The sequence below is a fragment of the Aptenodytes forsteri genome, unplaced genomic scaffold (genome assembly GCF_000699145.1).
Source record: "Aptenodytes forsteri isolate BGI_AS27 unplaced genomic scaffold, ASM69914v1 Scaffold404, whole genome shotgun sequence".
In the NCBI taxonomy this organism is placed as follows: domain Eukaryota; kingdom Metazoa; phylum Chordata; class Aves; order Sphenisciformes; family Spheniscidae; genus Aptenodytes; species Aptenodytes forsteri.
In genome coordinates, this window is record NW_008795629.1 from 2,941,724 (window position 1) to 2,954,650 (window position 12,927).

General features: G+C 46.5%; 1 protein-coding gene across 1 annotated transcript; it reads left to right on the plus strand.

The window, feature by feature from the left end:
• Positions 1–4,312: 4,312 nt before the first annotated feature.
• Positions 4,313–8,432, plus strand: TMEM207 (transmembrane protein 207). The gene is made up of 5 exons (XM_009282357.2): positions 4,313–4,396; positions 6,209–6,246; positions 6,665–6,709; positions 7,157–7,299; positions 8,284–8,432. Exons 1-5 carry the CDS (start codon positions 4,322–4,324, stop codon positions 8,430–8,432), a joined length of 450 nt encoding a protein of 149 aa, XP_009280632.1. The 5' UTR covers positions 4,313–4,321.
• The last annotated feature ends 4,495 nt before the right edge of the window (positions 8,433–12,927 follow it).

A 12,927-nucleotide genomic window follows, 5' to 3' on the forward strand; every position in this document is an offset into this window, starting at 1 on the left:
TTGAGAATGCCATGAACACCTAGGTATTGAAGACAGTTTTCTGTACTTCTCATCTGGGATACACACGCAAGTATAGGGGAAATCCCTTTTACAAATAACTAACCTGAAAGGAGATTCCTTTTCCTTTAGCTTTCTGCTGGACAAAAGGCTTCACTGACGCCATGCTCTGCTGGATTTTTCCCTACTGATACACCAAGACAAACAAAAGGGCTCTCTGGACCATCCGAAACAGCAGAGGTAGCTGCAGTTGTCTCAGATCTGAGGGTGACCTGCAAAGCCTTGCTCCTGGGGAGGATGCAGCAGAACAATGTCATCCTTGTTTGCACTCATTTAAATCAGTGCCCGCAGTCTTTCCTTCCCCCTGTGCAGCACATCCCTCGCACAGGCTCACAAAGGGCTGTATTCATCACTGAGCAGCAACTAGTTATAATCCTTTTGAAAGACAACAGGCTGTGCCAGCTCTACCAAGGCTTGTCTTAAAGAGTTCATCCTTCCTTGCTCATGCAAGCCTAGGGCTGTCTTGGCTGACTCTTGTGCATGCAGATGGGTTTGAGGGTCTAAGGACCAATTGGGGTGGGTTCCATGGGGTGGGAAAGGACTCCCTGGGTCAGCAAGTCCTGCTGAAGTGGTTACATCCCCTGTTGGAGCTCGATGACTTCCATCCTGGGAGCTGTTTGGTTTTGTGCCCACATTCCTCCCACGGACAAGCTGCTGCACAACCTCGCTGCTCTTGATAGGGCGAACCTTCTTTGCATTTCCAGCCTTGGTTTATTCATGGCCGGTTTGCTCCCACTTGTTCCCATGCCAGCACTGGCCATTAGCTTAAATAGCTCTCCCTGGCACTGGATTTATTCATCTCAGTGTGTTTGTAGGGAGCAAGCAGCTCCTTGCAGCTTTCATTTCATGAGGACGAGACCAAAGCTGCTTTAGTTCTCCTCTTGCAGAGAGAAAACGCTCAATCCTCAGTCTTCCCTGTTACCCTGCTCTTGGGCTAAACTGAATTTACCAGCCCTGAGTCTTGCTGGGACAGGCCAGGAGGGGTGATTGCAGCCTGGCTGAGCCCAGATGCTGAGGATACAGCTGCAAAAGCAAAGACGGAGCCAGCCACAGCGGTGAAACTGAGTAGGGAGGGGAGAGCTCCCAGTAGACTTGGGCTGGAGGAAAAATTGATTGTGGTGGTGATGTGAAAACACTGCAACATAAAAAAGCCAACACATGCTTAATTAACTCTTGTCGGTCAACCTTAATGTAGAGAGCAGGGCTGCTCTGCCTTTCCTCGTCTCCCTTCAACAGCACATCTCTGTGTTCTCTATCCTGTCCTTTGTCCTTCCCTGTGTCTGTCCCACCTCTCCTCCTGCCGCTCTCTCCCTTCTTTCTTTCTGGAAAAGTCTTTCACAGTCCCATTCTGGACTGCACTGGGAGGCTTGTCGGAGCTTAGCAAGGTGATTGCTTTCCCAAAAGTCATCCCCAGCAGCCACCAAATGCTCTGAAGGCAGCTAAGGAAGAGCTTTAAACAGGTTTAAACCACTAGCTGTGCTTATGAGCTGCCAGGGGCTTTGTGTGGGCTCCTGTTTGCCAGTAAATTCCTTCCCACTCTCACCAGAATCCAGAGGTCCCCAGGGCGTTCCCTGAAACTTTGGCTCAAACCAAAAGCATGACTGAAAATTACTGTATTACACTCAAGCAAGCAAAGGCCATCTCTTCCAGCGCACATACATACAAGAACGAGCTCAGTTCCTGAAATTCAGACCCCTAATCCAAACTTGGCCCCATCAGACTTGACAAGTTAAATCAGCTTCTCCCAAATTCCTCCTGTCTCCCAGTCTTGCATCCCTTCTCATGAAGGCCAACAAGAGCCAGCCCCCAGCGGAGGTGGTTTCTGTGGCAACTCTAAAAGTCACCCTTTGGATGATCCTAGAACTGCACATCTTCCTCGCATCGAAAGGACCGGGCACTTTAAGCAAAGAGATAATGGACAATCATAAATTGCTGTATGTTGCAGTAGTCCCTGTCGCTGCCTGGGAAATGCATTTGTCACCTAGCAACGACATAAGGTGATGAGGAAATAACAGATTTTTAATCTAATGGCCATGAGTTAACATCTGTCAGAGAGCAGCCTCCCAAGCCCACTGATGAGGTGGGTATAATTGATTGAGGAGGCAAGAGATACCAAACTTTTCATCAGTAAGTGGACGAGGAGGAGGGAGCAGGGATTACCTCTTACGTATGTATATACATATGTGTGTATATATCTCCTCATGGGGGGGATGACAAAAAGCTTAGAAAAATCCCTCAGACTGGAGATAACCCTCGGACACAAGGCTACCCAGAAGATGAGTCTCTCGGTATTGCAAAACCCCGAAGGCAGCAATGTCACAGCAGGCAGTGAGCGGGCAGGAGGAGTCGCAGCCCACTGTGGGTTTCAATGCAGAGCTCCTCTGGGCTTTCAGTGTCAGGTCCTGTCTGGCTCAGAGCAAGTCCTGGGGCTCTTTATGATATTCATGTATTCAAGCTGCTCAGCAGATCACAGACAGGGAGAGTTTTCCTGCTGAAGCAGCAGCTCTTTTCAGTATCGGGATCACCCCTCAAGCAAACGACAGGGCTGTTTGTTGACCCCCTCTTAGCCAACTCTCTCTCCTCCCAACATTGTTAATGAGAATACAGGGACAGGCTCCACAAATTGCCACTACCACTTGAAACCTCTGTATGGGACCAACCAGCAGAAAATGTCGAAGTTTGCCTTTAGGCCAGGAAGCTGAGCAGTGGTAGAATTCAATTCTTCCCTTTTTCTTCTAGAAATAGACTCAGAACAGATGTTATGCATTATTTTTCAGTACCAGGAGTTCATTTTGGTACCTGCCCCCTGAAATATGGGGGATGATCCATTCGGTGGCTCTAAATTGGAAGTACCCTGGGTGCTGGCGAGAGGGAAGTAATTGTGAGAGGAAGAAATCTGAAATTAGTTCACTGATGGATGATCTCTTTGAAGCCTGAAATTGTAAGAGTCACAAGGTTCCCAGCAAGGCTGTGCACAGTTTTATACTGCAGGAGCTTTTTCTTTTAAGAAAACAGCTAAGAAATTGGTTTGGCAATTTACTGTTGAACAAAATTGAAAAGGATTGGTCTGAACCAGGACACCAACATGTTCAGATCATTTATATTGTGTAGCACATGCACTCAGCACCATGATGAGAGATGCTTCCTCAGAGGGCATCGTTTCAGAGGCTTGCCTTTAATTAGCACTGAGCTGAAAGTAAACATTTAAGAACACCAGGGTTTGGACTGGGTTTATACAAAACTTAACAATAAATAACAAACCTGGGTTGAGTATGTGTATCAGAGTTGATTAGACTTCTTGACCTTTTAGTTGAAGCAAAGCCACAGAGGTATATCTCAGGAGCAGCTTAGCTTTGTCAATCATTACTAAAGTAATGGCATCACAACATAATGCTTAACTTCTGGAGTGATGGCTAAACATATTCATGGCAACACCCTTTGTGTTAAATCTGTAAGAACCGTAGTTAATGGTGCGTTTCAGCCACAGGCTGTAAACTTCAGTGACAATCTATTACTGACTGTCGAACAAACCAGGATCGTCCATTCTGCAGTGATCAGAGCTACAGTGCAAACCATCTTCCACCCCTGTTTAACTACGGCACCTGGATGTATCCGTTAGGATCAAATCGGTCCTTATATCATGCAATGAAATTTTGTATCCCTTACGAGAACCATTGGGGATGTGTGGGTTTTGGATGCATTTTCCTAGCAAACCAAGCCCTGGCAGCTGCATAACAGACGGAGAGGTGCCAGTGGTGGTTGTCTCAGGCTGGGAAGGGTTTCCTTCATCCTTGGTGCACGTTTGAGGTGGTAGGCACAGTGCATAGGAGATGGCTGGAGGTAGCTCTGCTTTTTCTGTAATGCCAGAACTGCAGCTGAAGGCAACATGTGATGAAAGCATGGCCTCACAATATGGTCTCCAGTGATTCTTTATTTGTAGCAGGTCCTGTTAAATACAGCCATGGGTTAATATGGAACTAAGCTTCAGCAACAGGAATTTGTGAACAGCTATAAAAATACCGAAACAACTGCAAGGTGCTGACCTTAAACTAGTGTTCCTTTAACTTCTAGCAGGTGTTTGAGTGTGTCCATGCAAATCTGAATTTGTTCCCTGGCTAGCGGTAATTTCTGAAGCGCAGGAAGCCATTGGGTAACGTGTTCTCTGGCTGAAGGCACAATGCGCAGAGAAGTTTTAAAAGCTCCAAATTACATAGGGTAAAACACTGTTGCAAACAAAGCTCTTCCCACGTTTCTCCTGCTAGTGATGCAGAGACCTGGAGTTTTGTGTTTTGCTTCATGGATCACAGGAACTGGAGTTCTGTGTTTAACCTTCTTCCAGGTAACCAAACCCTTCACTGGGACCAGGCTGATTTTAGGGATTTTGTGGGGGAAAGATTTCAACTTTTATAGAATTTACTTATCAGCCCTTTTTATTTTTTTGGGAAGAATTTTTTGAGGATCTGATTAATTTGGGGAGGATTTAATGTTTGCAACAATTCCAATTAATGCAGAGAAAACATGACCACCTTAATCTTTTATTCTGTTTATGGCTATTGAAATGGAAGAGCATGGGTCTTCAGCAGCACGGGTGGGTGTTTGCCTGCATTGATAGATTACTGCCTCAGAGCAGATGCACTTTGCTTCAGTTTAACTACACTAAGGTAGCTCCGCTGATGTAGTTTGAAGGATGATAAAAGAGAGTCCAGAGGCTGTCATTCAGCCATGAAGAATACTCAGGGTACACATAATCACAGCAATCGGCTGTCTGGTTTTGACCTGTTATTCTAATAATCAGTTGAAGTGCAAAAACAAAATTAAAATATTCTGCACCAGGGTGCATGTGTGACATGGCAAATTAGCTCAGTTTTAAAAGGACACATCTGGAAGAGTTGAAGCTTCTGTCTTTTTCTCTAGTCCTCATTTGGGTTTCAACCGCTCATGAAGTTTCATAGATAATGTTTTGTATGAAAGACGACTTATACCTAAAGATCTCTGGTGAAACTAGGGATTGAAAGGCAGGGTGTGCACAGGATCAGACACGTTATAGAGATTTGTGGGGTGATTTCTTGCTGTTTACAGTGACGCAAGCCTTGCACAACAAAATACTTACAAAGAAGTCCTGTTAATTAGCGATGTAATATAAGATCTCTCAATTATACATATTTGATACAAATTTCTGACACAGAACAGAGCTTTCCAGTTTGACTCAAAGAAAGTCAGAAATCTCTACGTGTTTTGGATAGATGCAGAAGGAAATTCAAAGTAATGATTTATAAATTACATTCTAATAGTTTTCTCCAAGAAATAAATCTGAATTCTTTCATCTTGCTCATTCTGCTTCCCAGTGTTACTGCAATTCTATACCTGATCTGAAGTTTTTTGTAGCAAATTTGGGCAAATGCTATAACACACCTAATGTGAGTCAGCCAAAAATTGTATTGTATTTGGTTCAACCGTACTGATGAACCACTCCGGTTGTTTTTTTCCCAGATAATCTGAAACTGAGGCTAAGATCAACAAGGCTTGCAAAAATAAACTTGCTTGAGCAGAGAGTAGAAAATATACCTGAAAAACAAGTTTCAGGTTCACATATTTGCAATACCTGAAACCCAACTCTGGGAATGATGCACCGCTAGTATCCGAAAACAGGAAAATGCTGGGTAGAGCACACATCTGGTCAAAACAGCTCCAGTTTACAGCTACATTCACAATTAGCTACTGGAAAATGAGCTACAGACCAAGAATTTGGTCACAGGATATTTTCAGCAGACATTTCTGAATAGCAAAGCCCAGTTCTGTAAACAGGTCTCTGACATCTCCTTGTGTCTCTCTGCTCTCATCCTTCCCTCTTTCACATCAAAAGAAATGCTTTCCCCTTGGCCTAGCTTTCATCTGCAAACTATTGAATTTATTGAGCTCTCTGCAAGGTTATTCACTGGTTTCGATACGGGCTAGCTCAGACCAGAGACGCGCAGAGGCGAGAGCTCAGCCCTGTGGTCTCTAGGGAGAGGTCTGGTTTTCATCCCTGCAGGAGCCAGCACCTGCATGGCTCTTCCTCTCCGACTTCCCGCTCTAAGTTCAGTAATTATACAGGTAAATTATAAAAAAACAACACATGTCTGCCCTCTCTGATTTACACGTGTGTTTTCAGTTAGCAGACTCTGAGTCGGACTGTGAGCTTGGCGAGAGGTGAGTGTGGCTCTCCGTTTTCTCACCCGCGGCTGCTCCCACCCCGGGCTCTTTGGGGGACGCTGTGCTCCTGCCTGGCACACTGACATGGAAGAGGAACGAGGGCTTCCAGGAAAAGGCCATTCAGTTTTTCTTCCAAAAGAGGAAAGGGAGGCTGGCAACCCTTCGGGTTTTCAGCAAAAACACTGGTGGCAGGTGCCAGTGTTCAAAGGCAAACCAGTTGCACGCTGCTTCGTACATCATCTGCATCTGCTCCCATCTACATAGAGAAAATTTTAATAGGGTTCACTTGATGGAGGAGAACTTCTCAGTCCTCTACTTACTGATGGTGCTTTTCTTTGTGTTGGTAGACGTGTGTTGGAGCTGGTACGGTCTCCTCATGCTGGACTGAAAGTTCCTTTTATTTTTCCCTTGTTAGGTGTGTCGGGCAGAGCGATGAAAACTTTAGCAGCTGGTATGTGTGGTAAGTTTCCAATCTGTTTTAGAAGGAAAAACTGGCAAATAATATTCTTTGATGGATATATAGAGAGAAAGGCATATAAGAGAGACTGATAGCTAGAAAGCATTGCTCCTGGGCTGTCCCTTTGTTCTGTCTTTACTGACTAATGGGAATCATTTATCCATATCCTCCTCACTGTACGCTGGCAACTGAGCTGGGCAAAACTGACGAGTGCTTTCGGGGAGAAATGTTTGAATTTCCAGCCAGCACTCGGCGCTGAGCACTCAGCACTGAGACATTGGTTTCTGGGGACTTTGATCATATCCAGTACACTGACGAGGAAACCACAACATTTAACGGCTATTTGCAAAAGATGTTAATGAATATGTTAATTTGAAGACATGCAGCCATCTGTCGGTGCTGCCCGCAGATGGTGATGGTACTGTTCCTCCCCTGCTGCCTCTGCCTCAGGTTCCTGATGTTGTTTTTCCTGGCCTTGCTCCTGTCCTGCGGGATCTGCTGCTGCCTGCAGTGCTGGCTGAAATGGCGGAGCTGCCTCCCCCACCGACGCACTCTGGCCGTCTTTGCGCTCAGCAGCTCGGATGCCTTTTCCGGTTAGTCCTCTCCCTACCTGCTGCAAGGTCCCGCTGGCCCCGGCGGGCTTCTCCGTCACCCGTCCATAGCCCAGTAAGAGGCAGCCAGGCTTGAGTGGGAGCTGGGCTGCAGCTGGGTTCTGTGTTTCTGGCGAACAGTGGGGTGCCCGGCTCAGGCATCCTCGGGGGATGTTCAGACTATGGACTGGAGGGCTTAAGCAAGCCACGTCCTCTTTTCCCCAGCCGTACCTTCAGCTGAACTCAGTGCTCTCCCTGTGTCCGCCTGTCCCTGTCACCAGGCTTGGCCGTGCTAACAGTGGAGATGTGTGGGACCTTCTCCTTGGTGCTGGGGCACTCAGCCACCCGACATACTCAGCTACCCAACGTACTCAGCCACGGGCACTGCCTGGGGTCAGGCAGCTCTTTCCAACACGTGACCTGAATTTCTCACTCAGGCAAGACCGCACCAGTCTACTTGAGCCACCCCAGCAGGCAGCTCGACTGGCTGATGCACCCTGGGGTCTGTCAAAGAGTTGTCTTGGTGGGTGCTGTTCATCACGGTAGCCGCCCTCAGCATTCCCCCAGGAGCACCCAGGCTTTTGGGGACTGGTCTATAATGACTATGCGTAGCACCCAGCACTGACCCGGGGTATTGCCAGCAGCATCAGCAGGCTGGGCCAGACAGCAGTCCCTCCAAGAAGAATAAAGTTAATTCTGTCATTAGAGTAAGCCCTTCCCAGAGGAGGTATTGCCTGCTTTCTGGGTGGTCATGAACAGTGTCTCCACAGGGAGGACCCACCCTAAACCCACCCAAATTCCTCTGTTCTCACTTCTTGCATCTGGAGTTTGTGGTGAGAAGCTTTGTGATGCCATGCTTCAAAAATTACATCCATGCCTTTCTTGTTTCCAAGTGGTTTGACAGCTCCTCCCAGGCTCACCTCTCTCACTCCCATGCTCACTCTTCACGCCTGTCTACTGAACGGTTATGGCTTTGCTTTTTTCCAGCAAGTGAAGCGCCTCAGTGCCCATTCTCTGGATCTCCAAGCCCCTGCATGACTGCAGAGATGTCCTCTTCTCCTGCCCCACGGTTCAGCCATGGGGGAACTGAGTTGCCTCCATCCTATGAGGATATTATGAAGGAAAACAAGCTCTAGATGCCATGTGTTGGCTTTCTGCGATTCCACTTGGTTCATCGGAGATCTTGCATTATGCTACAGTAGTGTGAGATCAAATCAGCCCTTTCCACAGGTTGGCTGAGAGACTGAAAAGCAGCACATATTTCATCTGAACCTAAAAGGGGAGACAAAATGCAACAGAATAAATGCCAAAAGCACGTGTTGAATCTGTCACAGGAGCTCAGCTTGGCATTTTGTTAGGCCTCTGGATTTCAAGAAGTTCCTTCAAAGGTCTGTCTATATTCGGGGTTTCTGGCTCAGCCTCCAGATTAATCTCTCTAAGGCTGCTTCAGCTGGTGCAACCGTGTGTGTTTTAGGACTGAATGTTGATAAATGACTTGATAGTTACTTCTCAAACTTGTGCTCCCTTCTTCACTCGGCACGGTGCCAACAAACACCCTCTGGCAAAGTCATGTTGTTCTAATACATTGTAATGCAATCATGCCACTCTGCGATGAAGGATTGTTTGCCACATTTAAAATATTTAGCACAGCATATCAGATTTGTCTAGTGCAAAAGGCAGCAAATTTATGGCCAGGGAGGGAAAGCAAGAGATGGGGATTATGGGGGGAGTAGGCAGTGGCAGGAGCAGCTGGCTACAGAACATGAAAAAAAGTGAGTTTGCTCATTTAAGCTGTTCTTAATTTCATGGTGACTGTCCCCAGCTACTCTTGCCCTAGCACTGCAAACCTACAGGCTTTGAATGGCCCAGGACCCACATGGCAGCTCCCCACAGACATGAATTATGGGCTTAGGTATTTGGTGCTTAGCTACAGAAATTTATTAGGATAAAGAATGCCATTTTCTTTGAGGTGACCACTGCAGACAGGATGGGAAGACACTTCAAGAAGACTGCCTTATACCCAAGCAGGATCAGCTCTGCCTAAGCCATTCGCAGGAGGTATTAGCCTGCCTAGTTCTCAAATTACAGAGGAAAGATGCTGAATTTTCCCCTTAGCTGGATTCCAGATGAAAGCAAAGATTTCCTTTGTTTGTCACGGGCAGGTCACTGAAGGCTGGATTCAGCCTGCCTGCCCTCTCTACCTCTGCTCTCTCAATGGCAAGGGCTGAGCGCTGCAATCAGACGCCTCTTGGTGCAGAAGGTAAATGTCACACCTAGTGCCGTGCATCACGTGCCTGCAGAGCCACGAGCTCGCAGTCAAAGTGGGCAGCTGCGTCCATCTTAGGTACCCCAAAAGATTAATGGAAGCCCCCAGCCTGCCTCGTGGAGCAGCTCCCCACCGGTAGAGTGGGGTTAGTACCAGTTCTCCTGCTCAGGAAGGAAGCTAGGAAGAGAAATCCACTAAAGGTTATGAAGTGCTCACATATTCTCATAATGAGGCTATATAAGTACCTTCGCTAGGTAAAGAATTATAGCAAATTTTGAGAGACAAATTCTCTGCCAGCACCACCACAAATTATCTCCATAAAATCTTATTTTAGAGGCAGCTTTAATGTTTGACTCCTGTGTGAAGGGAAATAAATGTTACTGTAGCAAAATGAATGTTTGTGCCAGCAGGGTAAAATATTACAGGATTTATTAATAAGGAAAATTAGCAAGTACAGTCTCAGCCAGCAGAGAAGTCAAGCAATTCCTGAGTGTCCTTTCGCTGGCTGAACTTAGTAAGAATTGCAGGTAATCAGCACCTCTCAGGATCAGACCTCTTATATACATAACTGCTTCCACTACTCAACCCCTTCAATTTATGCCCCGAAGCATGAGATTTGATTATGTTTGTCACTTCAGCTTGCGTAGCCTGCTAGTGGGCATTAAATCAGCCATTACTTCCTTCCCACCTACACACTGCATTTGCTTCAGTGACCCCTTCGTGGAAGTGAACTCCACAGGTTGTCTGCATTATAAGCTGCATAAAACATTACCATCTCCTGCTTATTAATTGCTTGGCTCTAAATAAATTGCTGCCTTTAATTTCATTGAATGTCACCTTCTAATCAGATGGCTGGAGAGGCTAACAAGCAAGGACTGCTCTGGTTTCAATGCCTCCATCACTCTGCATCCCTATTTCACAAGGTCCAGTAAGCGGCACTCATTACCGAGGCAATAAATCCTTCCCCAGCCACCCAACAGAGGGCAAGCGTGGCTTTCAGCAATGCACCCAGGAGGCTGCTGCTCTTGCAGAAACATTTGTGGGAAACAGGTTTGTGTTTCCGTGCTACTAGTGTGCATTCAAGTGCATTCAGCTTCATGTTTGGGGTGCTTTAATTATTCACAAAAGGAATGAAATTATTCCATGAAAACTGCGTCAAGTGGCTTATAGTAAAGAAAGCTACTGTCACAAAATTAGGCTCCAGCTGGATCCATCTGCAAACAGAGTTTGTGCAGGGTTGCTTTGGGGGGGGCGTAAACTGACCTTGCTGTTGGCTTGGGGTGGGGAAGGAGAGTACCCTGAGTGGGGACTCAGTGGGCACTGCCCTGGTCCTTGGCTTCCTGATCATTGAAATGGAGAAAAGGATGGGTTCCTTCCTTCTACAAATGTATTTGGGATGGCCCCACCGACCTACCGCTGCCTACGAAAGCTGCTTCTCCCAGCCTGCCCCCTTATTCCCAGGTGCTCCAGCAGAATGGCAAGGTTTCTCCAGACCTGTGTTCCCATTCTTACAAAAGCAGAGATTTTGCCTGGCATGTTATGCTTTCGTAAGCACTCAGCCCTTAATGAGGGCAGTTAACGCTGTTTGGCTGATGTTTCCAGAGTATAAGGAAAGATGAGCCATTTCTTTATAATTCATCACCTTAGCACTTGTTCTTAATTCCATGCATTGGAAAAGCACTTGTTCTGCTGTGGACCTCTGGCTGCCACTCATCCTCTGACTTATACTTCTTACTGACTTTGAGAAGAAATGGCAAACTGCTCTAGAAAAACCCAGAAAACACTAGAAGGCAGATGTATTTGTGGGGGAACTCGTCAGTAAGCCTTGAGAGGGGGAAACGGGAGCAGTGCAGAGGAGCTAATTGCTTGGGGACCATCTGGAAGCAAAAGACGAAGAGAATGTAGTGAGGCGCACAGCTGGACTTTCACCTCTGCACATCAAGAGCTGAATAATAAAGTCATAAACTGGCTCTCAGGCAAAATAGAGCAAAACCAAAGACAGCTGAGTCGTAACAGGGGATCGGTCAGGGCTGCCAGGAGGGTTGCACACAAAAGATGGGAAAATAATAGAAATGCTCATTAATCTGTTTTTTATTGTCATCTGAAGACTCTGGATTATAGGCTAAAGGCTTTTGCACAGGGAGGAAGAGGATGGGGCCGGGGACAGATGCTCGCTCTCTTCGGGTCACTAGATGGCACAATTCTGGCTCTTTCCTTTCTCGCTCCAAGGCATCTTGCAGCAGGGACCCAAGACCTGAGAGAAAATTGTTCTCCGCTCCCTGTAACAGTGCTTGGACAGAATATTTCGGTCATTAATCGCTTGCCCACAATATTTAACACATGCAGAAGAGCAAACTGTGGGGGTCCAGACCCAGCTGAGAGAGAAAACCTCGCTTTCTTGGTGGGATTTTACTTTTCTCTCTTGGAAAGTTTATAAAATGACTGTAAGTAGATGTGTCTAAGCTGGGGATAAAGTCTACAGCTGTTGAAAAGCCATTGCTGTACTGGGATCTGGGGTCTGTAGCTACTGGCAAAGCTCTGGGCAGCCTCCGAAATCACACCCCACTTTCCCACAGCGGGTCCTGTTTGTGCTGCTGCCTTTTGTGTGTCCTTGCAGGAGACCAGTGATTTCCCTCACAGGAGTCTGAGCAGGTCACCTGGCAAAGCACCTTTCTGGGCAAAATTTGGACGTGGGTTAGAGAAACACAACGCTCAAAGGCAACTGCATTTATTGTATCTCACTAATGTTACAATATGTAAGGAAAACAGAATTCTGAAGTAACATTCTTACCTACTGAAAATAATTGTTCAGATCTACTGAATTCACACCAGAATCACATTACAATGTGTGTGAAAAGGCAGGAAATCCATATTTTGGGAAATATTCATGCAGCTGCAGTAGGAGATAGTGTAGTTCACAAGGTCACAGTAAGAGTGAGTCCTCATTACAGATGGAGTTATTAAAAGCCCTTATGAACAAGGTTGATCGAGGTAGTGAGAGGACAAAATATTGCATGCAGAAAAGGACAGCCATTGCAGATGTCATTGTTTTATTATCTCTCACAATTGCCTGGATCAAAATGGGAAATCAATACCTATCTGTAAGGCATGAAATCAACTTAGCAAAGAGCTTACCTACAAGACTTTGCTATTTTCCATAACTTGCAAACAGCCGGATCCGTGGCAGACTGCACCGAACTGTGTGCTGTCAGTGGAGAGGGCAATGGGGAGCCCCAGGTTCAAGGAGACACCATGGGGCGGGTAGAGCAGGGAGGAAACGTGGGAGCCCCAGCTCTCAGCTAAGTCCCTGACTCTGCCTATACCCTGGGAAACGAAGCAACGAGACTGAGATGCCCAAAAGTACA